Genomic DNA, 27,129 nt, shown 5'->3' with positions numbered 1-27,129 from the left:
TGTAGGACCATCATAGACAGAAATGGCATGAGGAACATCTGCCACAATCATGAAGCCATCTGACGACGAAACAGTCTCTCCACCAGAACATTTTGCCCGAACAGATGTAAAGTACCTGACAAAAGTCGAGAGAGAGGATGAGTTGACACAAGCTGTGTTGATATCCATCCCAAGGACACCTGTAAACGTTGCTATATCATCCATACCCGCTGCTGACCCGATGCCTATCTCAAAGGTCACGTTTCTGTGATGTTGGAATCCAGACCAGTGAGCACAAGCTGAATATTGCTGATGGAAGTCCACGTCTGTTAAAGAGTTGACATCTGAAGGATCTATATCCACCACCAGAGCTGGACCAGGAGGGAATAGTGATGGAAGACGGATTGGTTGTGTTCTTACCGTAGTGAAGTGGCCGGCTGAATTATAAACATACAACTCAAAGAGACATCGCTTCCCAAGTTCTGAATCCTGACGCTGCAGTGCGACCATTGGATACTGAATGCAGCCAGCATGTCCCTCAGCTTTGCACATCTCACTTGGCCCAGAAGGAGTCTGCAGTATTGGTGTAACATAGTCCTCGTCCATAACTGTAAAACATCATATATTCTCTTCACCGTGCAGTTACAGCTTCCTTCCCACAATCCAGTAGACATTTTAAAAATAGTTCTGTCCAATTGTTTTCAAATTAAAACATGAACAAATATGATTCACGTGAATTTGTTGAAAGTCGTGCTTACGTTTTAGGTGCATTCTCTGCCATGTACCAGATCAAAGATAGTGTTAATTGACAGATAACAAGTTGGTAAGAAATATAACGTTCTGTTCATGTTTGAGGCAAATGTCATGTTGTGGCCATATTTTAGGTACAACAATAACGATGAAGCAAAAGCTATGCCAACATAGACAATCAAGACACACATGTTCAATCTGCAGCTGATGCTTACCCGCCCGGTATGTGGCCGTGAACTGCTGATGTACTTCTTCAGGGTCTGAGAATGTGTGGTTGGTCCAGGTGACTCTGATGTGATCCCCAACTATCTCTGGAACTAGTGTCCCGTGAACGTCTGGAGGAGTGTCATCTATCATCACAGGACCAAGGGTAGCCACTGACGAGACACCAGCCTTGTTTTCTGTCTTGATGAATATGTAAAACTCTGTCCTACTATCAAAACCAGTCTCGTGACTGTGGAACCTTGTCTTCCTATGGGTAGGTTTATAGTTGGCTAGATCCGGCTTGTTGTATGTTGATGCATCATATCCAAACCCTATGAAGGAATCCCGAATTTGGCTTTCGTTTTCTGTTAAGCTCCAGGTAAGGACAAGTTTGTGAAACGGCACATAAACGATAGTCTCATTCAGATACGGTAGATCCCTACATAGACTATCAGCTGTCTCGTTGTCTATGTAACTTCCATATACTATAGGAAATCGCAGATTTGTGTCTGGGTTATGATGACATCGTTCTTGGCACATTTGCACCATTGGAAGCCAAGCCATTGTCATATTAGAGTTGATTAGCCACACTTGATCAAACATGCATTGGAGACTAGGTAAAGAAGATGCTTGATGGAGGGTAATATTTTCTATGATTGGTGGGGAGTTATCAAATGTAATACCATCTGAACAGATAACATCTGAAGGCTCTAAAGCATTGTTGACAGCGAGAATTGAAGTAAAGTACCTGCCTTCTTTAGGGAAAACTAGTGATAAACTGTTTGTTGGTGCTTTTTGAACGATGGCATGGCTGGTATTTGTTTGCTTCAGTTCATCAATACTAAGACACTTGTCTGCTAAGCCAACAATGTAATATCTGATGCCACTCTCATGGTCAATAAAACCTCGCCAACTGATCAGAACATGTCCTTCACTGGTGTAATCTATGTCTGGACCATCAATGCTCCCTTCTTGAACGATGCCAACTACAGGAGGAGATTCATCAACCAGCACATCGAAGTGAGCAAAGCTCTTTAGCATGGCCCCATTAGTTATGAAGAGGGTGAAGTAATACTCTCTGTTGTGTTGACCCGTGTTCGTATTATTGGCTTTAAGAGTAGTTCTGCCAAGGTCCAGTGTATAATTCTGGAATTCACAGGGTCCCACTGATGGACAGTAACAATCTGGCTCTCGTGGACACCTAACCTGAAAAAAAAGAATTCTTAAAAATGAAACCGGTAGGGCCTATGTGCTAGGTTGGATATGATGGGGCTATTTCTATGCATTATGATCCCGGTGAATTTCGTTTCCTAAAACCCTACACACAATTTCCATTACCTACTCCAGTGGAATTATGTCAATTAAGAAATGAATTTACCTTTATGTATAAACATTTGCAATGTATTTGGCAGCAACGGGTATTCCAATATCAGATGACCGTTGTCAAGGAAGTAAAAACATCAGTGTGTCCTGGACTAACTTTTTTCATTCTATTTTGCATGCATTCAGAGTAATGTTTATAACTAGACAAAAATATTTGCCCATTTTAATCAACACATCTAGATCTGTTCTTTTTGAGTAAGCACATGATCAAAATATCCAAATACGACCATGTTGTATTCGTATTCTAATATAAATCAAACACAAAACACGATATCATTAATCTCCGTATGAAATAAATAAATGTTTCAATTTCCGAATTCCATCTGAGAATTACCAGAGCATCGAGTTTCCTGACAGGAAGTGCTCCGCTCCCGAGATTTGAGCCTGCATCAGTTGTTCCAAGTGCCCATAGCACAGACGTCATCCCGCTGTGGACATCCCACGCTCGAAATTGAAGAACCATCGTAGAAAGATCTGTGTTGTTGTGAACATATATCTGACTAGTTCCGTCTCTAACAAGCCAGGTATCAACGATGTCAGCCACACTCCTGTCTATGTGCACAACTACAGACTCCACGATGGTGTTCATCATGATGTCCTGGGCTTCAATCCACACTTCATATGTTTCACCATCCGTCAGATTCAGACCGAGGCTCAGAGATTGGTTGGTGAAATCTGGAACTGATTCCCATGACGTTTTAGAGCCATTATTGAGATTCCATTGGTACTTGAAACCAGTGATGCCATGGATACTCACAGTACCAGTGACAGGTAAAATACCCGTTACTTGATCATATGCACCAGATATAGCCTTACCTGTGTCTTCTTTCACCTGGCCAAAATAATTGTTCGTTATGTAATGGTCATTATGATAACGTTCGTTCCAATCTAACTGAATGTCCCCATGGTGAATTTGCCAAGTATATCTCGTGTCCTTCGATGCAGATATTACCCTCAGAACTTTCGTTGTCCTAACCTCAAGTTCAGATGAATTGTCGTACAACAGGAAACGTCGACTATACCCGACATTTCCAGCAACGTCGTGGACTTCCACATATGTAACATACATGGCAGGCTCTGATGGGAGTGAGACTGTGATGTTCACACTGTTTCCGGTCAGCTGGTCTGATTCAAACACATGGTTGGTGTAGTCCACGTCTAGAGTATCAGGACCAAGGTGTTTCATGCCAAAAACATCCACCTTATAGTACTTTATTCCTGAGGCTTGTTCTTGTTTTCCAGACTTGGGATAGGGGTCTATCCAACCAGACACACCAACAGTGATGTTAGGGGATTTAGTTGCTCTTGTGGATAGGCCCAGGGGACGTTCAGAGGAACATGGAAATCTTGAATCTGCTTTACAATGAATTGGGGCAGCATTGTCGTATCTGAAGCAGATGATCTTGCTTTCTGGAAGGGGTGTAAATATCTTGTTTCCAACGATGTCGCCTTTGAAGTCTGTATAATCAAATGAACCCCCAGAAAAGACCTTGATTATACCGCATAACCTGAAAGTATAATTTTCAATGTAATTGGCTTTTTGTGATTATCATGTGCGTGAGAATGTGTGATAACGTCAGTATATAAACTTCATCTCAGTTCTCCAATAAGTTGACAGACATGAGAGAATGTTCAATAAGTAACACATATTAGTGAAAAACGAGTTTAAGTACGTGGAGATGAACATACATGTACTTGATGACAGTTACACACAAGTTACCATTCTCCATTCTGCAGGGAGGATGAACCTTTCAGTACTCTATCACAGGACATATGAGGTGAAGGTGTGGACGACGACAGGGCTTTGTTGCAGTCGCCACCTCCTCTCAAGGTGGTGGAAGACAAAATGTGTTCTGTGCCTTTAACATGTCAAAATACTAATAGTAATGATTTTTGTGACAACCTAGTAATATCACTTATGAAAAGCTATTCATAACCAAACGGTGCTGATGGTGTCAGATGAATGCAACGGACTCTCGATGTACCCATGACTGCTTGCGTTATTTGTTCATATTTGATGCTCTCATCAGTTTAGTAGCGTAAAAATATGGATATGATTTTGTGCCAAATATCACCGTTCCAAAACAGATACGTAAACATGATTCCCGAGGAAGAGAACATAATTATGGAAAAGTGAATTAAATCATCCGCGCAATGGAACACCATTGTGAGACATTGGGGATGTTGAGCAGCTATAGGATAGTTCAGACGTAAGTGTAATCTGTAAGTGTTGGGGGTTTAGCTTCGTGGCAAAGGCGTTCGCAGTCACGCTGCTGACCTGGATTCCATCCCACATGGGTACTCCATTTTCTGGAGCCCCAAGCAGTGTTATTGTCGCACTATTGCTATACACGGCGTAAAATTGAGGTCACTCACTCGAAAATGCATCGGATGCAACAGTACATTTTACCTGAGAGGTCTTTTCTTGTAACTGTCAGGTTACTGTCCACGACTCCGATATAGGTTCTGTTGATGTACACAGGTGGAGTTGATAATACTTTCTTTTGAAACTCAGCTGTTATTCTAATAGACATTGACTCAGGTTGTATGTTGATATATACGTCTGTCTGTGAATAACAGTCTGTGGAGTTGCCAGTGCTGGTGCTGTTCATGACCTCACTTCTGTGGTCTTCTATTCCAACGTTGCAAGTGAGCAAATCCGCCTTCGTGGTAACTGGAACATACGATATTTGCGTGTCTGCTTGTATGCAGGTGAACACATGCATAATGCAATATAAGCGACTATAACTAAGATCATATGGGGTGACAATGCAATGAATAAAAGCAGCATCCAAGAGACCAAACTCAATAATTATAACTTCAAGGTTATTGATATCTCAAAGGCAAGGCACCCGAGAACGAACACCTCCTCGTGGTGGGTGCTGGGTAACGTCAAGAGCTGTTCACCCCTGGGGGATATTTGGTCCACCAACCCGTTTGCCGTGGGTTACGGCCCTGTGTCGGTGGAGGAGGAGATCCCGGTGGTTGAGGGCATGGGAGCAGGACAAGTGTTCCTATTGCTCAACACACCACTTCGGCCCTGACTTCACCCAGACGGGGTGTTGAATGGGCCCGGCTCAACCAATCGGCTGGTCATGCCAAGTCCTGAGCATTACTATATGTAATGTTGCACAAAAATTTGAAAATTGTAATATGTCTATTATTAGGTCTTGGCCGATTTTTGGATCATCTGAATTTCAGTTTTACTAATTCATGTTTTTGCCTAGAGTCGTGTGCCCAGAAGGCGATGGCTCATGGGCCAATCTGGTGGAATTATTAATGTTTTAATTCTTCAGCTGGAGTATGTCATCCGAGTATCCTTGGTGCTGTAAGCTGGAGGCTCCCTTGCTTTAGCATTGTCCTTGTGATACTCCCTGGTGGGTGGGGAGGCTCGGATGATGAACCATTTACACTAACCATGGCTTATGAAAACCCAACAAAAAAAACAAAACGTCCATTTGATATTGACCCTGTTCATACTGACCATAGACCGTCTGCATCGATTGAGTATTGGCTGCGTTTCATTGTGATTGAGACTCCTGACAAGACAGAGTTGAAGCTGAACCCCTTTGCTGTATCCAAAGGTATTCAAGGTATTGCTGGGGATGTGAAGAACATAAGACGCTTACGTTCAGGTGGCCTGCTAGTAGAGTGCGGGAAAAAGCAGCAAGAAAGATTTTACACCTTCAGCGATATGTCTCAAAGAGACATATTTAAAACAAACACATACATTTGGTCTTCGTCATTTTAATGCATATCATTGTTTTTCACCTCCGGGTGATGGGGCCTCTGGCGGATCATCCATTCTAGTCAGACAAAACGTTATTCAAAGCCATGTTCCACTTATTACTAATATGAAGGCTGTTGCAGTGAGAATTGCTTTACATGTAGTGTTTACGCTATGCTCTCTTTATATTTCACCGTCTTCGATGTTTGCCAAAACTGATCTTCAAGCTCTATATGACCAACTCCCGACGCCCTGTATTATAATGGGAGATTTAAATGGGCACAACCCACTCTGAGGCAGTGTAACTACAAGCGTTAAAGGTAAATTGCTGGAGGACTTTTGTTCTGACAATGATTTATGTGTTTATAATGATGGTTCCAACACATATTTACACCCTGGTACAGGGACTTATTCTGCTCTCGACTTGTCACTCACAAATTCAGGACTACTTCATGAATTTGAATGGTCAGTCCACGATGACCTATGTGGAAGTGACCATTTTCCTATTATACTAAAATCTGTAACTCCATCTGATGTTCCTCCATCATCAAGGCGGAATTTTGAAAAGGCTAACAGGGCTTTATATGAAACACTGTGTTCTGAAAAACTTCCAAGCATATCCTGCTTGACTGTGTTGAGTAGGCACCCGTGGCGAGCCACCTCCTCGTGGTGGGTGCTGGGTAACAACAAGAACTTGCCAACACCCAAGTAGTGGACCCGATGGGATATTTGGTCCACCAACCCGTTTGCCGTGGGTTACGGCCCTGTGTCGGTGGAGGAGGGGATCCTGGTGGTTGAGGGCAACAGGGGCCTGCAACCGTGTTCCTGTTGCCTAATACACCACTTTGGCCCTGACTTGACCTAGTCGGGGTGTTGAATGGGCCCAGTTCAACCAATCGGCTGGTCATGCCAAGCCCTGTTCATGGATTTGTATATAACTGCACAAAAATATTTGGAATTGTTGAAATTATGGTCTTGGCGTCCTCTGTTCAAACAACATCATTTGATTCTGATGTACGTTTGCATGAATATATGTTTTATGACTTTTGCCTAGAGTCTTATGCCCAGAAGGCGATGGCTCATGGGCCAATCTAGTGGTACATTATCTGTGATGTTACTGCAAAGAAACAAAAACGTTGTCATATAGATGACTGATGATGAGGAAGACACAATTACTAGATTGTGTTATTCTGACAGTGATACCTGGCCTCGATTCATTACTGCTGAATCTAGTGAGAAAAAATTGACTTCTTGTTCGCCTTTTCTATTAGAGAAAGCGATCTAAGGTATTGCTGGAACAGTAAAGAATGTGACCAAAACTAGATCTGGCTCAATTTTAATAGAATGCTTGAAGAGAGAGGAAGCAGCAAATCTGATAGAAGCAAAATCTTTTGGAAATGTTCCTGTTAAATGTTATCCTCACAAAACACTGAACCTTAGCAAAGTTATTATTCGTGACAGAGACAGAAGTCTGATCTCTCCACTGATGACATTGTCAGTCAGTTACGGATGCAAGGAGTTGTTGAGGCTAAGCTTTTCTCCTTTAAGAAAGATGGTATCGCTTTACCTTCCAATACCTATTTACTGACGTTTGATATCCCAAAACTGCCCCAATCTATTAAAGTTGGATTTTTTCTATGAAAAATTGATCTATATGTCCCTAATCCTCTCAGGTGTTTTAACTGCCAGAGGTTTGGTCATGGACAGAAGACCTGTAAGAACCGAGCTGTTTGTTATCGCTGTGGTGGTGACGATGATGATTCACCACCACGTTCATCTGACCCAAAATGTGTGAAATGTTCTCGTTCGCACATGGCTTCCTCAAAAGAATGTCCAGCTTGGCAATTTGAAATGTCTGCTCAGCGTATCAAAACTGAGAAGAATATAATTTTTTCAGAAGCAAAGAAAAACTGGCTGCTTCAGCTTCGACTTCTTGCAACGCTTCCTTCAGAGGTAAATCCACATACGCAGAAGTACTGAAACCATCTGTCAAGTCCATTGAATGTCAGACTGATTTGACATGGGTGATGCTTAAAAACCTGTGTGCATATCTGATCTGACTTCCCTTTCTAACAGTCAATCTTCCTCACAAAAATCACTGAAATCATCAGAAACTCAGACGTCTGCACCAGTTGTGAAAAAGAAAAATGCGAACGTTGATTATTCTAAAAAGCAAAGTAGAACTGATCGTGTGCCTAAAGGACAAAGAGACCCTGTGTCCGTTCTAAATAGGTTTGAAATTTTAGATGACATGGACGTGTCATCTCAGGTGAGCATCTACTCCAGGAGTCATTCTCCAAAGAAAAAAGGCCGTGAGCTTTCTCCAATAGCTCATCCTAAATGATTGATACTCTAATGTATTGGTACTGAACTCGTCCAGATCTCCCATTGAACCGCCATGCGTTCTCAAAATATAATCCAATGGAACTGTAGAGGTCTGCGGAATAATTTTAATGATTTACAGCTTTTGGATCAAGATTTGAAGCCATCAGTTTTATGCTTACAAGAGACCTATCTCAAAGTCACTGATACATTTGACCTACGGCAGTATAGCTCATATCATAGTTTCTCCCCTCCAGGTCATAAGGTTACTGGAGGATCTTCAGTTATTGTGAAGCAGGGTATAATCCATAGTCCTATCTCACTTAATACCCCTCTTCAAGCAGTTACATTACGGCTTACATTTAATTTTGTGTTCACTTTATGTTCTCTTTACATTCCCCCTTTTTACTGTCTTCTGCAATCAGACCATCAAGAGTTGTATGATCAACTTCCTAAACCCTGTATTATAACCCTGTGACTTGAACGGCCACAACCCACTTTGGGGTGGTTCAGTTACAAATAGAAAAGGAAAAATACTTGAGGATTTCATCTCCAACAATGATTTATGTATATTCAATGGTAATTCACATACTTATTTGCATCCTGGAACGGGAAGTTATTCTTCAATTATAGATCTTTCCCTTACAGACTCCAACTTATTAAATGAATTTGAATGGTCGGTTCATGATGACCTTTCTGGAAGCGACCATTTTTACACTGTTCTATCAACTGTACATCCAAGTGACACTCCGCCATCATCAAGGTGGAACTTTACAAAAGCTGATTGGTCTCTGTTTCGAACATTATGCACTGAAAGGTTGCAACCTAATTTATTCCTAAATGCCCCTGATCCTATTCAAACCTTTTCTGATGAATTAAATATCATAGCTGATGAATGCATTCCAAAATCCTCTACAGTTTCATACATTCGTAAACCGTGGTTTAACACTGATTGGAAACAAGCTAGGAGGGAGAGAAAAAAGGCAGACAAATATTTCCGTCGCCATCCAAATGTCCATAATTTAAATCAATTTAAAATTTCTAATGCCAAGGCTCGTCGCACATTTAAGCAACATAAACGACAGTCATGGCAAAACTACGTTTCTAAAATCAACTCACGAACGCCAATTTCTAAGGTTTGGAATATGGTACAGAAAATCAAAGGTAAAGGATCAAAGTGTAGTGTTCACAATCTCAAGGAAGGTGACAGTTTTCTCACTGAAACATCTGATATTGCAAATAAAATTGGTGAAACGTTTGCAAAACATTCCTTTTCGTCAAATTATTTACCACACTTTAAGAAATTTAAAGATCAACAAGAAATTAATTTTAATTCCGGCAATGGGGAGGACTACAATGAAATCTTTTCCATTCATAAGCTCCATACTGCCCTTGACCAAGCTCATGATACTGCGACTGGAGCTGATAACATACATTATCGGCTCCTTAAACATTTACCTGAATCGTCTTTAGAAACATTGTTGAATATCTTTGATAATATATGGACGTCTGGTCATTTCCCTTCATCATGGCGAAATGCTATTATCATTCCTGTTCCTAAACCTGGTCGGGATCATACTGATCCTTCTAACTACCGACCAATATTACTTACTAGCTCTGTTTGTAAGACTATGGCACGTATGGTTCATAATCGTTTAGTTTGGTACCTGGAAACCAAAAACCTCATCACTAACATTCAATGTGGTTTCCGCAAAAATCGAAGTACCATCGATCATTTGGTACGTTTAGAATCTTTTATTAAAAATTCCATGTTAAATAAACACCATGCTGTATCAATTTTTTTCGACCTTGAAAAGGCATATGATACGACATGGAAGTATGGAATTCTTAAGGATCTTCATGACTTTGGTTTGAGGGGTCGTTTACCCCAATTTATATGTCAGTTTTTAGAAGACAGACAATTCCAAGTCCGAGTTGGTTCTACCCTGTCTGACCATTAAAGTCAGGACTATGGAAATACGGCATTGTAAAAGATTTACATGATATTGGACTGCGAGGCCGATTGCCTCAATTTATTTCAAGGCCGACAGACAATTTCAAGGCCGAGTGGGTTCTACCCTGTCTGATCATTATAATCAGGATCAGGGTGTGCCACAAGGCAGTATTTTCTCTGTCACTTTATTTAGCATCAAGATCAACAGTTTATCCAAGGTTTTAAGTGGCTCAATTGATGGATCACTTTTTGTGGATGATTTTAATATTTCTTGTCGTGGTAAAAATATGCATACCATTGAACCGTAAATGCAATTGTGCTTAAACAAAATAAATAAACGGTGTCTTGAAAGCGGCTTTAAATTTTCTAAATCAAAAGCTAATTGCATACATTTCTGCCGTAAATATAAACCACATAAAGACCCAGAACTGTTTTTAATTGGCACTCCCATCAAAGTTGTCAAAGAGGCCAAATTCTTAGGTCTGATTTTCGACTCACATTTAACTTTTCTTCCGCATATAAGATCCCTAAAAACTAAATGCTTGAAGGCACTTGTTTTATTGAAAGTCGTGTCTAATTTAAGGTGGGGAGGAAATCAAGCTACTCTCCTACACCTATACAGATCACTTGTCCGCTCAAAGCTTGATTATGGCTCCATCGTTTATGGTGGAGCTTGTAAAAGCAACTTGAAACTATTAGGTTCTGTCCACCACCAAGGTCTGCGACTTTGTCTTGGGTCCTTTAGAACATCTCCTGTTGACAGTCTTTACGTTGAAGCCGATGAACCATCTCTTACACAACGCCGTATAAAATATATCACAAAACTATACTCTAACGATTCTAACCCTGCACATAACTGTGTCTTCAATCCTCTGTATGAGGAGTTGTATAGCAAAATGTCTTCTCTTGTTCCACCTCTTGGACTCAGAATATAGCCGTTTATTGCTGCTGCTGACATTGAGTTGGAAACTATAACTCCTTCTCGACTTCTTTCTTCTCCTCCTTGGCAACTGCTTAAGCCACAAGTTGACCTAACATTAACATCATTTAAAAAATCAGAAACTAATGACTTACAATATAAACAAGAATATAATCAACTAAAAAGTAAATGTAATACTTACAAAGCCTTATTTACAGATGGGTCTAAGGATGGTGGCGCTGTGGCTTGTGCCACTGTCATTGGATCCAGAACAATATTTTCTAGAATACCAAATACCAGCTCTATTTTTACTGCAGAAGCTAAGGCCATATTAACGGCTCTCAAATATATTCAAAGACATCCTAAACATAAACAATATATAATCTATTTAGATTCTCTTTCGTGCCTTCAGCCTATTAAAAACCTATCTTGTAAACATCCACTTTGAATAGAAATTATTGAATTATATAATGATCTTGCTACTGGTCATTACGACATCGTAATCAATCAATAAATTACATGAAATAAAACCCTTTGTTGGTTACACCTACTTGGGCTGTCAGTCCAGATTTGAAGAGGTCATCATGAGACGAAGTCGTTTTGGCCACACAAGATATACACATGTATACCTGTTAAAAGGTGAAGATCCTCCGTTTTGTATCCCTTGTGCTGAGAGAGTTACAGTCAAGCATATCCTGCTTGACTGTGTGGAATTCTCCTTCACAAGGGATAAATATTCCAATGTCAAAACTATTAAGGATCTTTTTACTGCTGTTATCATTTAATAATTAATTTTTTTATAAAGAAATTGATTTAATGACTGAATTTTGATTACTATATGCTGTAGATAGATATATTTTAACGATTGGTAGTACAAATTAGCAACTGGTATTGTTAGTGGCTCAAAGGGAGTTAAAGCATCGTAAAATTATTGTCCTCCTGAGAGGATACGTCAGTCCCAAAACGTTCACAGTTTCATTTTTGCTTACCTGATTTTAAACGTAGCATTTGTGTTCTTTTAAAACTTTGGCTAAACGTTCCTACACTCGCCAGCGGCTGAGGGGATGATGGAAATCCAACTAGGGTCCATGCAGGTAGCAAAGGTACCGTAAGTCCCCATGGTCCTTAGTATGGTGATCTACCTTCAGCTGTTGGCGATCTATAGCCCGTGTTTTATATTGTAGCGTCCTCTATTATTAAACTGTTTTAGAATTAATTACTGGTTTTAAATGTCTATCTGTGATATTCTAGTTGTTTTAGTATCCTTCGTTGAATTTTTTACCATTCACTATTATGTATAATAATTATGGTTCTTGTCAGGATATGGCTGAGATATTGCCGATGTGACGTTAAATATTAACTCACTCACTCACTGTGTTGAGTATTCCATCACAAGGGATCAGTATTTTAATACGCAAACTCTGAAGGATCTTTTTAATAACACAAGCTCTCATTTAATCACTGCATTTTTAAAAGAATTAGATTTATTGACTGAATTGTAAATAGATAAATATTTTATTTTTGGAAGTTTAAATTCATAACTGTGCTGGTTAGTGGCTGTATCTTCAAAGGGGGTTGAAGTACTGTAAATTGTGCCCCTGAGAGGGTACGTAAGTCTACAAACAATCAAAGTAAATTCAAACTTTCCACGTTTTTAATCGCAGAATAGGTGTCTTTTTATTTGCATGGCTAGATTTCCCAAATTGCTGACGGCTGAGTAGATGATGTAAATCCAGCTAGGGTCCATGCAGGTAGCAAAAGTACTGTAAGTCCCCATGGTCCTTAGTATGGTGATCTACCTTCAGTTGTTAGCAATATATAGCCCATTTTTACATTGTATTGTCCTTTAAAGATAAATTGTTTTAGGTATAGTTACTAGTTTTGTATTCTCCTCTGTGATATTCTAGTTGTTTTACTGTCCTTCGTTTTATAATAGACATATATTTCATTTCAGTATTAAATGTTCTCCTCACGATCTGGCTGAGATATTGCCGATGTGACGTTAAATATTAACTCACTCACTCACTCACTCAAAGGCAAACCGTGGACGTGTGACCACCCGACAGTTCTTCAGCTTTTGCCCACAGGATCTAATCGTGACGAGTTCTCAAACTGTAAAGCACTCACTGTCACAGGTGGAATTCCCTGACTTCCTGAATCCACTTTCACACGAGCAGGATGACATCAGACCATTAGAACAGCTGCCAGGCCAACACCACCTATTGTCCACGTATGAACAGGCCACTGGAATATAGACAGAGTGGTACTGTGTATTGGATAAACCTAATATGAGGATCAGGTGCATTACATGCTTATTATGATTATTGTTGATTAATTTATCTGTAATGATTTTAACATCATCCATTTCGATTGTTATAAAAGATCCTAAACCAATCTGAAGACTTGCCGCAAAGCTAGAATATAATGATAACCGAATTATATTCGGAACACAAAATCACTTATGGAACATCTTGCTTACATTTTTCAGAACCGATGCATCTGAAATGCAATTCTCGAGACTGCATGTGAGTTATCAAACAACTTATTGGTTATCTCGATGTTTAAGGTTATGCACATTTTAGCAAGGCTTAGGCAGCTCTTATGATTAAACTCACAATAACATCTCTCCTTGTCTGGACTCAACCACTGCAGGGACATTTCAACTGTGCTTCCCATATCCTCACAAGAACCTGGAATGTGACATGCTTCTGTCAGATAATCACTTCAGTTACAAAGATGTATCAAAATGAGTAGATTCCAAAAGTATTTATTTGTATAATACAGAAGGCTAACAGTCCTTTGGCAGGGATCCTACCAGAGGTTTCATCATACCTCGAACTACAATCGATTGCCACTAAATTTAGCCAATTCTGAAAAACGGATATTATACGATTAACATATTGGCAATAACAAATATACCTTAAATCACGTCTTCTTCTGTACCCTCTCCGGAGGACATTCGATGAGCCAGCCACTTACAATCTCGTATCAGTTATCGATATATCGCACCAAATTCAAGGGGCGTCAGGCACCCGTGGCGAGCCACCTCCTCGTGGTGAGTGCTGGGTAACGCTATGAGCTCGCCAACACACCCGTTGTGGACCCGGGGAATATTTGGTCCACCAACCCGTTTGCCGTGGGTTGCGGCCCTGTGTCGGTGGAGGACGGGAGTCTGGTGGTTGAGGGCACTGGGAACCTGTACCCGCGTTCTCCTTGCTCAACACACCCCTTCGACCCTTACTTCACCTAGACGAGTGGTTGAATGGGCCCGGTTCAACCAATCCGCTGTTCATGCCAAGTCCTGTGCATGGACTGTCTATATGTCAATGCACAAATCTGATTTGGAATTGTTTTATTTTCGGGCTTGGATTTATTATTACAGTGCAATGACTTGGATTTTGAAATATGATAACATGTATTTCAATTTTGCCTAGAGTCCTATGCCAGAAGGCGGTGGCTCATGGGCCAATCTTGGAATTATTAATTTTTTAATTGTTTTGCTCGAGTATGTCATCCGGGTATCCTTTCAGGCCCGCTTTCTTTAGCATTGTCCTTGTGATTCTCCGTGGTGGGTGGGGAGCTCGGATGATGAACCATATGACACCAACCATGGCTTATGAAATACTACCCCCAAAAAACAAAACGTCCACTTGAAATTGATCCTGTTGATATATGGTGATCTTCCTTCAGTTGTTGGCAATCTATAGCCCGTTTTTATATTGTAGTGTTCTCAGTAATTATACTGTTTTAGATATCATTACTAGATTTAAATGAATTTCTGTGATATACTAGTGGTTTTGCTGTTCTTTGTCAACAGTTTTTAGATTGTTTCAAGTATTATTGATATATATCATGGTTTTTTGTGTTGTTCTCGTCACGATATGGTTGAGATATTGCCGATGTGACGATAAATATTAACTCACTCACTCCCTTTTTTAACACAGACAGATATACAAAGCATATCATTGCTTTTCCCCTCCAGGTGATAGGGCCACGGGAGGATCTTCCATTCCAGTCGAAGAGAACATTATTCATATCCCCGTTTCACTTAATACTAATCTGCAGGCCATTGCAGTATGACTAACGTTGCACGTTACGTTATGCTCTGTCTATATCTCTCCGTCTTCAACGTTTCACAAAACCGATCTTCAAGTGCTGTATGATCAACTTCTGAAGCCATGTATTGTAATGGGAGATCTGAATGGACACAACCCACTCTGGGGAAGTGTAACTGCAAATACTAAAGGTAAATTACTGGAGGACTTTTTTAAAAGGCTAACTGGGCTTTATATGAAACGCTGTTTCCGACGAAACTTAAACCTGAACGCTTTATTGACGTTCCTGAAGAACTTAACTCCATTGCTGATGAGTGTATACCAAAGTCCTCTGTAGTTCCACCCATAAGAAAACCATGGTTCAGCGATGAATGCAAACAAGCTAGGAAGGCAAGGAAAAAGGCAGAACATTATTTCCGACGCCATCCTTTGATACATACTTTAAATATATTTTAAATTTTAAATGCTAGACCTCGGCGTACTTTTAAACAAAACAAACGCCAATCTTGGCAAAATTATGTATCCAAAATAAATTCTCGGACACAGATGTCCAAGGTATGTAACATGGTCCAGAAAATTAAAGGTAAAGGTACTAAATCTGGTGTCCATCATCTTAAACATGGACATCAGTTACTTACAGATATATCAGATATTGCAAATAAACTGGGTAAAACACTCGCTAAACACTCATCCTCTTCTAATTGTGTACCTAAATTCCAACAATACCAACAGCAACTAGAAAAGAAAACTATTAACTTCCGTTCTGATAACGGGGAAGACTATAATGAATTATTTTCTTTTCAAGAACTCTGTACCGCTCACCAAGCGCACAATACTGCTACAGGAGCTGATAACATACATTATCTTGCCTCATGTCGAGGTTTGATTGGTCCAAATGACTCTGATAAAATACCATGTACATCCATCACGATCCACGAGCGGGAGTATAAACGTCATGTCAACCCGCTACGCCTCGGTGACGACGTGAAGTGAGAAAAGGGTGCATCGACAAGCCTTCAGAAACGTGTAGTGCTTTGAGGTCAAACGATCAGCTGGTGTCAACATTGCAGCAAGTCGATTCGATGCGTGTTGTTTTGTTTTGATTTAGTGAAAACATTCAGCTAGATAAATGCGTTATCACATCGTGCCTCGGTAAATACGGGGTTTTATCAGTCCCTCGTAAGTTTGTATTCTCCTCGCACAATGTGATAACTCCTGAAGCACTTACCTCTTCAAATCTAGACTGACAACCCAAGTGAGTGAGTGAGTGAGTTTAGTTTCACGCCGCACTCAGCAATATTCCAGCTATATGGCGGCGTTCTGTAAATAATCGAGTCTGGACCAGACAATCCACTGATCGACAACATGAGCATCGATCTGCGCAATTGGGAACCGATGACATGTGTCAACCAAGTCAGCGAGCTTGACCACCCGATCCCGTTAGTCGGACAACCCAAGTAGGTGTAACCAATATACGTTTTTATTTCTTGTAATATATTTACATCCACCTGGGTGTCCCACTTCTGCATCAGATCATGGATGTAAGTTCTAATGCTAGCTTTGAAATCAGAGTATGGAATAAGAAGTGGTGTCACAGATTTGTTAAGTTCTGCCTTGGCAGCAAGATCGGCCATTGTGTTACCGGAAATGCGTACGTGGCTGGGTAACCAACAAAAGACGATGTCGTATTGGCCAGTAGCAAGATTATTATACAACTCAATAATGTCAATTAAAAGTGGATGATTACAAGAAATATTTTTAATAGCCTGAAGACAAGAAAGAGAGTCGGAATAGATTGTATACTGTTTATGTTCAGGGTGTCTTTGAATATATTTAAGAGCCGTTAGTATGGCGTTAGCTTCAGCTGTAAAAATAGAACTGTTGTCTGATAATCTAGAAGATATTGTTCTGGATCCAATGACAGTGGCACAGGCTACTGCGCCACCGTCCTTGGACCCATCTGTAAATAAGGATTAATAATTGCTATATTTACTTTTTAGTTGATTATATTCTTGTTTATATTGTAATTCATTAGTTTCGAATTTTTTAAATGCAGTCAACTTGAGGCCTAACCAACTGCCAGGGAGGAGAAGAAAGAAGACGGGAGGGAGCTACGTTTTCCAACTCAATGCCGGCCGAAGAAAGAAATGGTTTAATTCTATGTCCTAGAGACGGAACAAGAGAAGATTTTTTGTTGTATAAATCCTCATAAAGGGGATTGAAAACACAGTTACATGCAGGGTTAGATTCATTAGTGTATAATTTAGTAATATACTGTAAAGCTAACTTAATACGGCGCTGCTCAAGAGATGGTTCATCAGCCTCAACACAGAGACTGTCAATAGGTGAAGTTCTGTAGAACACAAGACAAAGTCGCAGTCCTTGATGGTGGACAGAATCAAGAAGTTTAAGGTTGCTTTTGCAGGCTCCACCTACCACGCAACCATAATCAAGTTTAGAACGTATCAATGATCGATAAAGTTGCAGGAGGGTAGCTTGATCCCCTCATCCACGTACAATTAGAAATGACTTTCAACAAGTTTTAAGGGACTTAATATGTGGTAAACAGGTTAAATGGGAGTCAAAAAGTATATATAAGAACTTAGCTTCCTTTACCACTTTGATGGGTGTGCCATTTAGAAATAGTTCAGGGTCCTTATGTGGTTTACATCTTCTGCAAAAATGTATACAATTAGTTTTGGACTTTAAAACCGTTTTCAAGACACCACTTGTTTATTTTGTTTAAACATAACTGCAGTTGTCTTTCAGTAGTATGCATATTTTCACCACGACAAGAAATATTAAAATCATCCACAAAAAGTGATCCATCAATCGAATCATTTAAAACCTTAGATAAATTGTTGATTTCAATGCTAAATAAAGTGACACATAAAATACTGCCTTGTGGGACACCCTGATCCTGATTATAATGATCAGACAGGGTAGAACCCACTCGGCCTTGAAATTGTCTGTCATTTACAAAGTTGGAAATAAATTGAGGCAATCGGCCTCGCAGTCCAAAGTCATGTAAATCTTTTGAAATGCCGTATTTCCATGTAGTGTCATAGGCTTTTTTCTAAATAACAAAATATAGATACTGCGTGTTGTTTATTAATTATAGCGTTTATGACAAATGATTCTAAACGCACTAAGGGCTCAATGGTACTTCTGTGTTTACGAAAACCACACTGAATATCTGTTATGAGGTTATTGGTCTCTAAGTACCAAACTAGTCTATTGTTTATCATGCGTTCCATGGTTTTGCAAACACAGCTTGTAAGAGAAATTGGTTGATCATTTGAAGGAACAGTATGATCACGTCCAGGTTTAGGTCTATACTGGACGTGAGACGTGAGATGTGAGTGTAGGGTCCGGCATTCCGACTGTCTTTGTAGGGACGACCGCGATCAGGATTATGCCGCTCGCAGGAAAGGCCCTGAGGTTGAGCTGGAAGTCCGCTCACCTCATTCATGTATACTTGTTTGTCATGTCTTGTGAAACCAACTAAAGAACAACTAAACTATGCCTTCGTCTTCATCAGCGTATGCATTTGTCTCCAGTCACCCTATCCATGAGCAAATCCTCATCGACATCCACCCATTGACAGCATTAAGAATTTTACATTTGTTCAAATTGTGGACCATAGGATGGCGGTGAAAATAATAATCAGATTTTTTCCGTGCCTTCCGAGCCTGTTTGCAATCATCCTTGAACCACGGTTTTCTGTGTGGAGTTGCAGAGGACTTAGGGATACACTCATTGGCTGTGTTGTTCCCCTCATCAGTAAAACACTTTATAGTGTCAGCAACATCAGTGAAAAGTTCAGGTTTAAGTTTGTCAGCACAGAGAGTTTCATATAAAGGCCAGTTAGCTTTCTTAAAATTCCATCTGGATGACAGAGAAACATCAGAAGGGGTTACAGGTGTTAGAACTGTAGGAAAGTGATAACTTCCACGAAGGTCGTCATGGACCGACCATTCAAATCTTTCAGGAGGTTTGAGTCAGTGACAGATAAATCAAGACAAGAATAAGTATCATTCCCAGGATGTAGATAAGTGTGAGAGCCGTCGTTATAGATGCATAAATCATTATTTGAAATGAACTCTCCAAGTAACTTTCCTTCATTGCTTGTATGCACACTACCCCATAGTGGGTTATGACCGTTGAGATCACCCATAATGATGCTGGACTTTGGAAGTTGGGCTTGAAGATCAGTTAATTGAATCAACGATGTTGGGGGAATGTAAAGAGAGCACAAAGTAAAACCAATGTGCAGAGTTATTCTAACTGCAACAGCCTGAAGATTGGTATGAAGTAAAACAGGGCTATGAATCACACCCAGACGATCCACCAGTGGCTTTAGTCCCTGGTGGGGAGAAGGAATTGTAGGCACTGTACTTACCTTAAAGAAACTGATAACTTTGATTTACGTAAGTCTCCTGCAGACATATTGCTGATGACTTAAAATCTTGTATCAATAAATGCAAATCGTTGAGAATCATTGCAAATCCTACGACCTTTGCAATTCCACTGAATAACTGCACTAGAAACGCTCATGTTAAAGGTGGTTGTACAGGGGATCTGTGCTTCCCTTTTCTAGACGACTTACTGGTGTTGCGCCGATGAGGGAGAGGAGATACATCCATGTCGACTAAAGTTTGAAAACGATTCTGTACCCGTACAGGGTCACGTTGACCCTTTGCAATACGATCAGAACGATTAGAATGGTCAGTTTTTTTGGGTCGGCGTTTTCAAATCAGAAGATGGTTTTGGTACCGACTGCAGGTTCACTGTTGAAGTGATTGGCGAGGGTGAGACAACCGTTGATGGATCATCCGTTTGAGATGAAGAACTAGACGACTGTCGATGAGAGGTAGTCAGGATTGGAGTAGAAGATTCCATCCATGTATAATCAGTTTGACAGCATACTGAGTGATATGAAACTGGTCTAGAAGTTGGAGTTGACTAAAGCAGCAGCTGCATAAGATGGGCCTGGTTTTTCAAGAGCTAGTACAAGTTTCCTTGCTTCCAAAAAAGAGACATTACGTTCATGTTTTATTTTCGAAATTTTTTGACTGGAGTTCCCATGTACGGCATGTTCTGGACGACGAAGGATGATTTCCAGAGCAGTTTACACACGCTGGAGGTTTATCACAGAGTTTGCCATCTTCACAGGTGCCTCCACATCGATGACAAGCAGCCGGGTTGCGGCATGACTTAGAGCCATGGCCATATTTCTGACATCTGTAGCACCTCAGGGGATTTGGGATGTAAGTAGTAACCCTTAAGTGACAATAACCAGCCTTCAATGATTTCGGACGTGTTGGAAGACCAAATGTAAATAAATAGGTATTGGTCTTTATGATGTCATTTTCTCTTTTGGAAGTGAACCGCTTAACGTGGGTTACACATTGTCAACGTAATTCTGAAATGATGTCCCTATCTGAAAGGCAACGTCCCACATCACGGACAATGCCTTTACAACTATTGACTGTTCTGTTAGGGGACACCTCCACAGGACCATTAGCCAGTGATTTGGTTGAAAGAAGTATTTGTGACTGGCTTTTCTTTTCACACTCGATCAGAAGAGATCCAGAACGTAGCTTCTTGTGACATCGCCAGCTAAACCTTCTATACCCTTTGAAATGGCAAAAGGGTTCAATTTTAGTGGACCATCATTTTGTGCTGACATAACCAAAAAGCGTGACCAATTATCAGGATTTGGGAGAACTTCTTGAATTTCATCCTCAGAAGATGGTGAATCATCAGATTCGTACGAACGTTTTTTTTTCAGTGGGGGCGCCATAGTGGTACTGAATATGATTCACCCTCCTAGCTCCCCACCCACCACGGAGTGTCAACGGGGACAATGCCTACTGTATGCGGGTCTCCAGCACACGGCAGCGAGGATACTAGGAGGGTATACTCAAGCAGAAAAATATCAAAAAAAAAAGATAATTCCTACCAGATTGGTCCATGAGCCAATCGCCTTCTGGGCATGTAGACTCTAGGCAAATTTATATATATGACATATTTCTACTCAAGTAATGTTTGACAAATAAAAAGAGTCGTAGCCGAAAATTAACAACACAGTTAATTCAGAATATAAGTTGTCGTCCAAATACAAGTAATGCACAGGGCTCGACATGACCAGCCGATTGGTTGAACCGCTCCCATTCAACCACCCGTCTAGGTGAAATCAGGGCCGAAGTGGTGTAATAGGCAAGTGGAACACGGCTGCAGGCCCCCATTGCCCTCAACCACCAGGATCCCCTCCTCCACCGACACAGGGCCGCAACTCACGGCAAACGGGTTGGTGGACCAAATATCCCTCCGAGTCCACTACGGGGATGTTGGCGAGTTTTTGGCGTTACCCAGCACCCACCACGAGGAGGTGGCCGTTCACGGGTGTCCTTTCTAACAGATATACAATGTGGTTTCTGAAAAAATAGAAGTACTGTCGATCACTTAGTGCGTTTGGAATCATTTGTTGAAAACGCACTAATTAATAAACAACATGTTGTGTCCTTTTTTTTATCTCGAAGGAGCATATGACACTACCTGGAAATATGGCATTTTAAGAGATTTACATGATTTCGGTTTGCTGGGTCGTTTGCCTGAATTCATAGCCACCTTTTTTAAATTACAGACAATTCCAGGTCCGTGTGGGTTCTACCCTGTCTGATCATTACAATCAGGATCAGGGTGTTCTACAAGGTAGTATTTTGTCTCTCACACTTTTAGTATAAAGATGAATAGTTTATGAAAAGTTTTAAACGATTCAATTGACGGATCGTTATTTGTGGACGATTTTAATGTTTTTTGTCGTGGTAAAAATATACATACCATAGAGCGGCAACTGAAGTTGTGTTTAAACAAGATTAATAAATGGTGTCTTGGTGTCTCCAAAACTAACTGCATACATTTTTGTCGTAAATACAGACCACATAAAGACCCTGAACTGTCTCTAGATGGCACGCCAATTAAAGTTGTGAAGGAAGCGAAGTCCATGGGTCTAATCTTTGATTCCCGCTTAAAGTTTTTACCGGATATTAAATCCCTTAAAACTAAATGCCTGAAAACACTTCACTTGTTGAAAGTGGTTTCAAATTCTAAATGGGGAGGAGATCAAGGTACCCTTCTCCATCTCTATCGACCACTCGTGCGTTCTAAACTTGATTATGGCTCCATCGTATATGGAGGAGCCTGCAAAAGCAACCTTAAGCTTCTTCATTCTGTCCATCACCAAGGTTTAAGACTTTGTATTGGGTCTTTTAGAACTTCACCTATTGAAAGTCTTTACATTGAGGCTGATGAACCATCTCTTGAGCAGCGCCGTATAAAATTAGCTTTACAGTACATTACTATATTATACTCTAATGACTGTAACCCTACCCTGCTTATAACTCGTTATGAGGATTTATACAACAAGAAATCTTCTCTTGTTCCGCCTCTAGGACATAGAATTAAACCATTTCTCTCTTCGGCCGGCACTGAGTTGGAAAAAATAGCTCCCTCCCGTCTTCTTTCTTCTCCTTGGCAGTTGGTTAGGCCCCAAGTGGACCTAACATTAACTTCACTTACAAAATCAGAAACAAAACACTTAAAACATCAGATGTAAACAGGAATATAATCAATTAAAAACTAAAAATAGCAATTGGAAACCCTTATTTACAGATGATTCGAAAGACGGTGGCGCAGAAGCTTGTGCCACTGTCATTGGATCGAAAATAATATCTTCTGGATTTCCAACTAACAGTTCTATTTTTACTGCTGAAGCAAACACCACAGTAACAACTCTCAAATACATTCAAAAACACCCTAAACATAAACAATTCATAATCGTTTCTCACTCTCTTTCTTGCCTTCAGGCTATTAAAAATATTTCTTGCAAGCATCCACTTTTAATAGAAATTATTGAACTTTATAATGATCTTGCGACTGGGCAATACGACATCGTCTTCTGTTGGTTACCCAGCCACTTAGGAATCTCTGGTAACACATTGGCTGACCTTGCTGCTAAAGCAGCACTCAACAAATCTGTGACACCACTTCTTATTCCTTACAGTGATTATAAAGCCACCATTAGATCTTATATCCGTGATGTGATACAGAAGAAGTGGGACTCCCAAGTAGGTATAAATAAATTACATGAAATAAAGCCCTACATTGGTTACACCTACTTCGGTTGTAGGTCCAGGTTGAAGAGGTCATTATGCAACGATGACGATAGTGGCTGTATCTTCGAAGGAGGTTGAAGTACCATAAAATTATTGTCCTGCTGAGAGGGTACGTAAGTCAACAAACATTCAAAGTAAATTCTAAATTTCCACGTTTTTAATCGTAGAATAAGTGTCTTTTTATTGTATGGCTAGATTTCCCAAATTGCTGACGGCTTAGGGGATGATGTAAATCCAGCTAGGGTCCATGCAGGTAGCAAAAGTACTGTAAGTCCCCATGGTCCTCAGTATGGTGATCCACCTTCAGTTGTTAGCAATCTATAGCCCATTTTTATATTGCATTGTCCTCTATAGATAAATTGTTTTAGGTATAGTCACTAGTTTTACTTTCTTTTCTGTGATATTCTAGTTGTTGTCCATCATCGAGAGGCTTTTATAATACTCATTTATCACAATGTTATGTTCCCGTCACGATACGGCTGAAATATTGCCGATGTGACGTTAAATATTAACTCACTCACTCACTCAAAGGGCGTCAGCTCGTGCAGAAATTAAAATTAATGACCTCAACTGATTTCACGCTTTAACTTGAAAAAATAAGAAGTCACAACGTACGTTCACATTTTGTTTTCCCCTCAGATAGTTTGAAGATGACGTTGTTTTTGGTTGGTGGATTGCAAGTATCACACGTCAGACATGGCTGTGCCTGGCAGTTTGGAATGACAGGGCATCCTGTGAAGAAACCAAACACAAATGCATTGCATTGGACATAACAATTATGAAGGTCTTTATGAAACAATTTACATGGCATTCAGAGCGGATAAATTTTCACCCTTTGCGGTTGTTTCTAAGGATTCTTACCGAACTTATAAGGGTTTCACATTACACAGATTGCGGATTCCGATTTACCTATCACGCAATGTTTGTGCTTGAAACATCAACTCACTGTCACATGTTCTTTGGTTTGCAGATAATCTGTAGAAAACATCTTTCGAGCGTGACTTGCATGTTGTACAGGTTCGACAACGTTGTGTTACACAGCTGGATATACCCGGGCAAACTTGAGGGAAAAGAGAATATTCAAATAGCACAAATACGTGGCACAAATACGTATAACATTTTGACGAGAATGGGCGATCTTTATGTTGAGAAGAGGGACAACCTCTCGCGACGGTCTAACTTCTCGACACAGTATGCACTGCGACAATTTGCGACATGTAACAACTCAGCTAAGCCCACGTGTTGCCTGTAGGCAAGAAAGAGAGTCAGAAAAGATTATGTACTGTTGGTGTTTAAGATATGTTTTTAATATAGTCAAAGGTTGTTAATATGGCCTTTGCGTCTGCTGTAAAAGTAGTCCAATGACAGTGGCACAAGCTACTGAGCCAACCTCTTTGACTCCATCAGTAAATAAGGATTTGTGATTTTTATGTTGACTCTTTAATTGATGATATTATTGTTTATACAGTAATTCCTTAGTTTCTTTAAATGTTATGGATACATAAATTCTCCAAGATCTTTAAATGTACGCCACGTCTTTGTATTGAGTATTTGACATTTATTAAAGTTATTGACAGTTGGATGATGGCGGAAATAATGCTCAGCCTTTTTCCTTGCTTTTCTGGCATGTCTACAATCTGTATTAAACCATGGTTTTCGTGCAGGTAGAGTCGTAGAGGACTTTCGTATACACACACCAGCTATTTCATTTAAAACGTCAGCAAATGATTGAATGGGATCAGTTACATCATTGAAACATTCAGATCTCAGGTTTGATTTACAAACAGTTTGATATAAATACCAGTTAGCCTTCGAAAATTTCAATTTTGTATACGATGGATAAATAAATGGAGTTATTTCTGAAAGACCAATCAAACCAATTTAAGATGTTTGAATCTGCAAGAGAAAAATCCACAGCAGAATAAGAGTCAGTTGCAGGCTGTAGATAGGTACTTGAATCAGGTCAATATTGGAAATGAAGTACTCAAGTATTTTGCCTTTAGTGTCAGTGTTATTACTGCCCCAGAGTGGGTTGTGGCCATTCAAATCACCCATGATAATACATGGTTTAGGGTGTTGGTCGTAGAGATTGTGAAAATCGGTATATGTGTTGAAGTGATGAAGACGGCGGAATATATAGAGAGCATAATGTGAAAGTAACATGTGAAGTAATACGCACTGCAGTGGCTTGGGGAGTAGTATTAAGTGTAAAAGGGTTATGGATAATATTCAGTCTGATGATCCTCCATTTGCTCTCTCATCTTCATATCTTCTGCCATATGCGTCTTCCGACTGCACTGAACGCTAGTAATGTGCAGATATTCTGACACTTGAAACACCGGAGAGGGTTTGGAATATGTGTCAGTAGTGTACAATGTTACCCTGGCGTCTTTCGATTGTTCTCGGTCACGTGACCCCCATTGTGACGTCATTCGATTGTTCTCGGATGACATCATGAGTTGGTGTGTACGGGGTGTGTGACGTCATTGGATTGTTCTAGGATGACGTCATGAGTTGGTGTGTACGAGGTGTGACGTGATCGTTAGCAACGGGGGTGTTGCTAAGCAACGGTGGTTTGTGCGCGATCTCGCGGGATCTCGCGTGATCTCGCGAGAAGGAAGCGTGTTTCAAGATGGCGGCAGACGGACGGCACGGCACGGGACGGGACGAGGGAAGGGAAGGGAAGGGAAGGGAAGGGAAGGGAAGGGAAGGGAAGGGAAGGAGAGGGGGAGAGGGGAGGAGGGAAGAGTGAGTGAGTGGAACGACGGCGATGGGGGATGGGATGGGATGCATCGTGTTTCAAGCAGTCTTTAGGGAGCAGGTGGGTGGCCCTGAAAAGGGCCGTGAGGTGTGGATGCTTCACAGTCAGCATCGGCAGATGAGTTGGAGTCCTCGGAAAACATATTTGCCGGGACAAATGTCATCGTGGAGGGATTGCGTTCCTTTGGGGACACCCCCACCACAATAGAGACAGACGTAAAACTTGGCTGTGGGGACGACATCGTATCGATCGGATGGACGGGCTTTCAGACAGGTAGGGCACATGATGAATCGCCATTGGTCTGCTAATTCTTGTAATGGCACCATTTCCGTGTTGGCTGTTTTCTTGGCTGTAGTGCCTGTTCTCGCGGTGGTTGGTGGTGGTGGTCGCGCTGTCGTGCCAGCTCCCGTCGTTCCGTCGTCGTCGTCGTCGCCACCGTCTTCAATCTTGATGGTCGGTTCTAGTGGTGGTGAGGGTGTGGTGGTGGTGGGAATGGGAATGAGGGGCGTTGTCCCTTCTTTTTCTTCTTCTTCTTCCTTCTTCGGGCTGCACCGGAGACACTGTTTTCGTCCACAGTTTCTTCGGTAAGGGGTTGGTCGATCCATTTTCACTTTACGTGTATCCATATCTTCGTCACACACACACACACACACAAGGAGTCGACGATATGTGAGGGTGACTAGTCATGGCCACGTTTATATAACCTCGACGACGTCACAGCCGTGACGTCATGCTTGCACGTGAGATCGTGACATCATCATGGCGCGTGAGGTCATGACGTCATGGTCGTGAGGTGTTGTCTTGTGATTGGCTGAGTTCTGTTATATAAGATGAGGAGGAAGACGGGAGCGGACAACCATGGAAGAAAACTGGGACCTAGAACTGATCTCCGTGG

General features: G+C 40.8%; 1 protein-coding gene across 1 annotated transcript in view; it reads right to left on the bottom strand.

Annotated features, from left to right (window-relative positions):
- The window catches only part of LOC137270377 (uncharacterized), a 27,176-nt gene extending 337 nt beyond the window's left edge, over positions 1–26,839 (bottom strand). The window contains exons 1-9 of the mRNA XM_067803945.1: positions 26,434–26,839; positions 24,089–24,205; positions 13,854–13,928; positions 13,366–13,482; positions 4,727–4,990; positions 4,037–4,175; positions 2,651–3,824; positions 945–2,139; positions 9–587 (exon numbers count right to left, since the gene is read on the bottom strand). Of these exons, the coding sequence (XP_067660046.1) occupies positions 9–587; positions 945–2,139; positions 2,651–3,824; positions 4,037–4,175; positions 4,727–4,990; positions 13,366–13,482; positions 13,854–13,928; positions 24,089–24,205; positions 26,434–26,839 (4,066 nt within the window). The remainder of the gene's footprint in view (positions 1–8; positions 588–944; positions 2,140–2,650; positions 3,825–4,036; positions 4,176–4,726; positions 4,991–13,365; positions 13,483–13,853; positions 13,929–24,088; positions 24,206–26,433) is intronic.
- Positions 26,840–27,129: the final 290 nt, after the last annotated feature.

Source organism: Haliotis asinina, unplaced genomic scaffold, assembly GCF_037392515.1.
Source record: "Haliotis asinina isolate JCU_RB_2024 unplaced genomic scaffold, JCU_Hal_asi_v2 scaffold_64, whole genome shotgun sequence".
NCBI lineage: Eukaryota > Metazoa > Mollusca > Gastropoda > Lepetellida > Haliotidae > Haliotis > Haliotis asinina.
The sequence above is the reverse complement of the archived record's forward strand: the minus strand, read 5'-3'. Positions and strand labels throughout refer to the sequence as shown.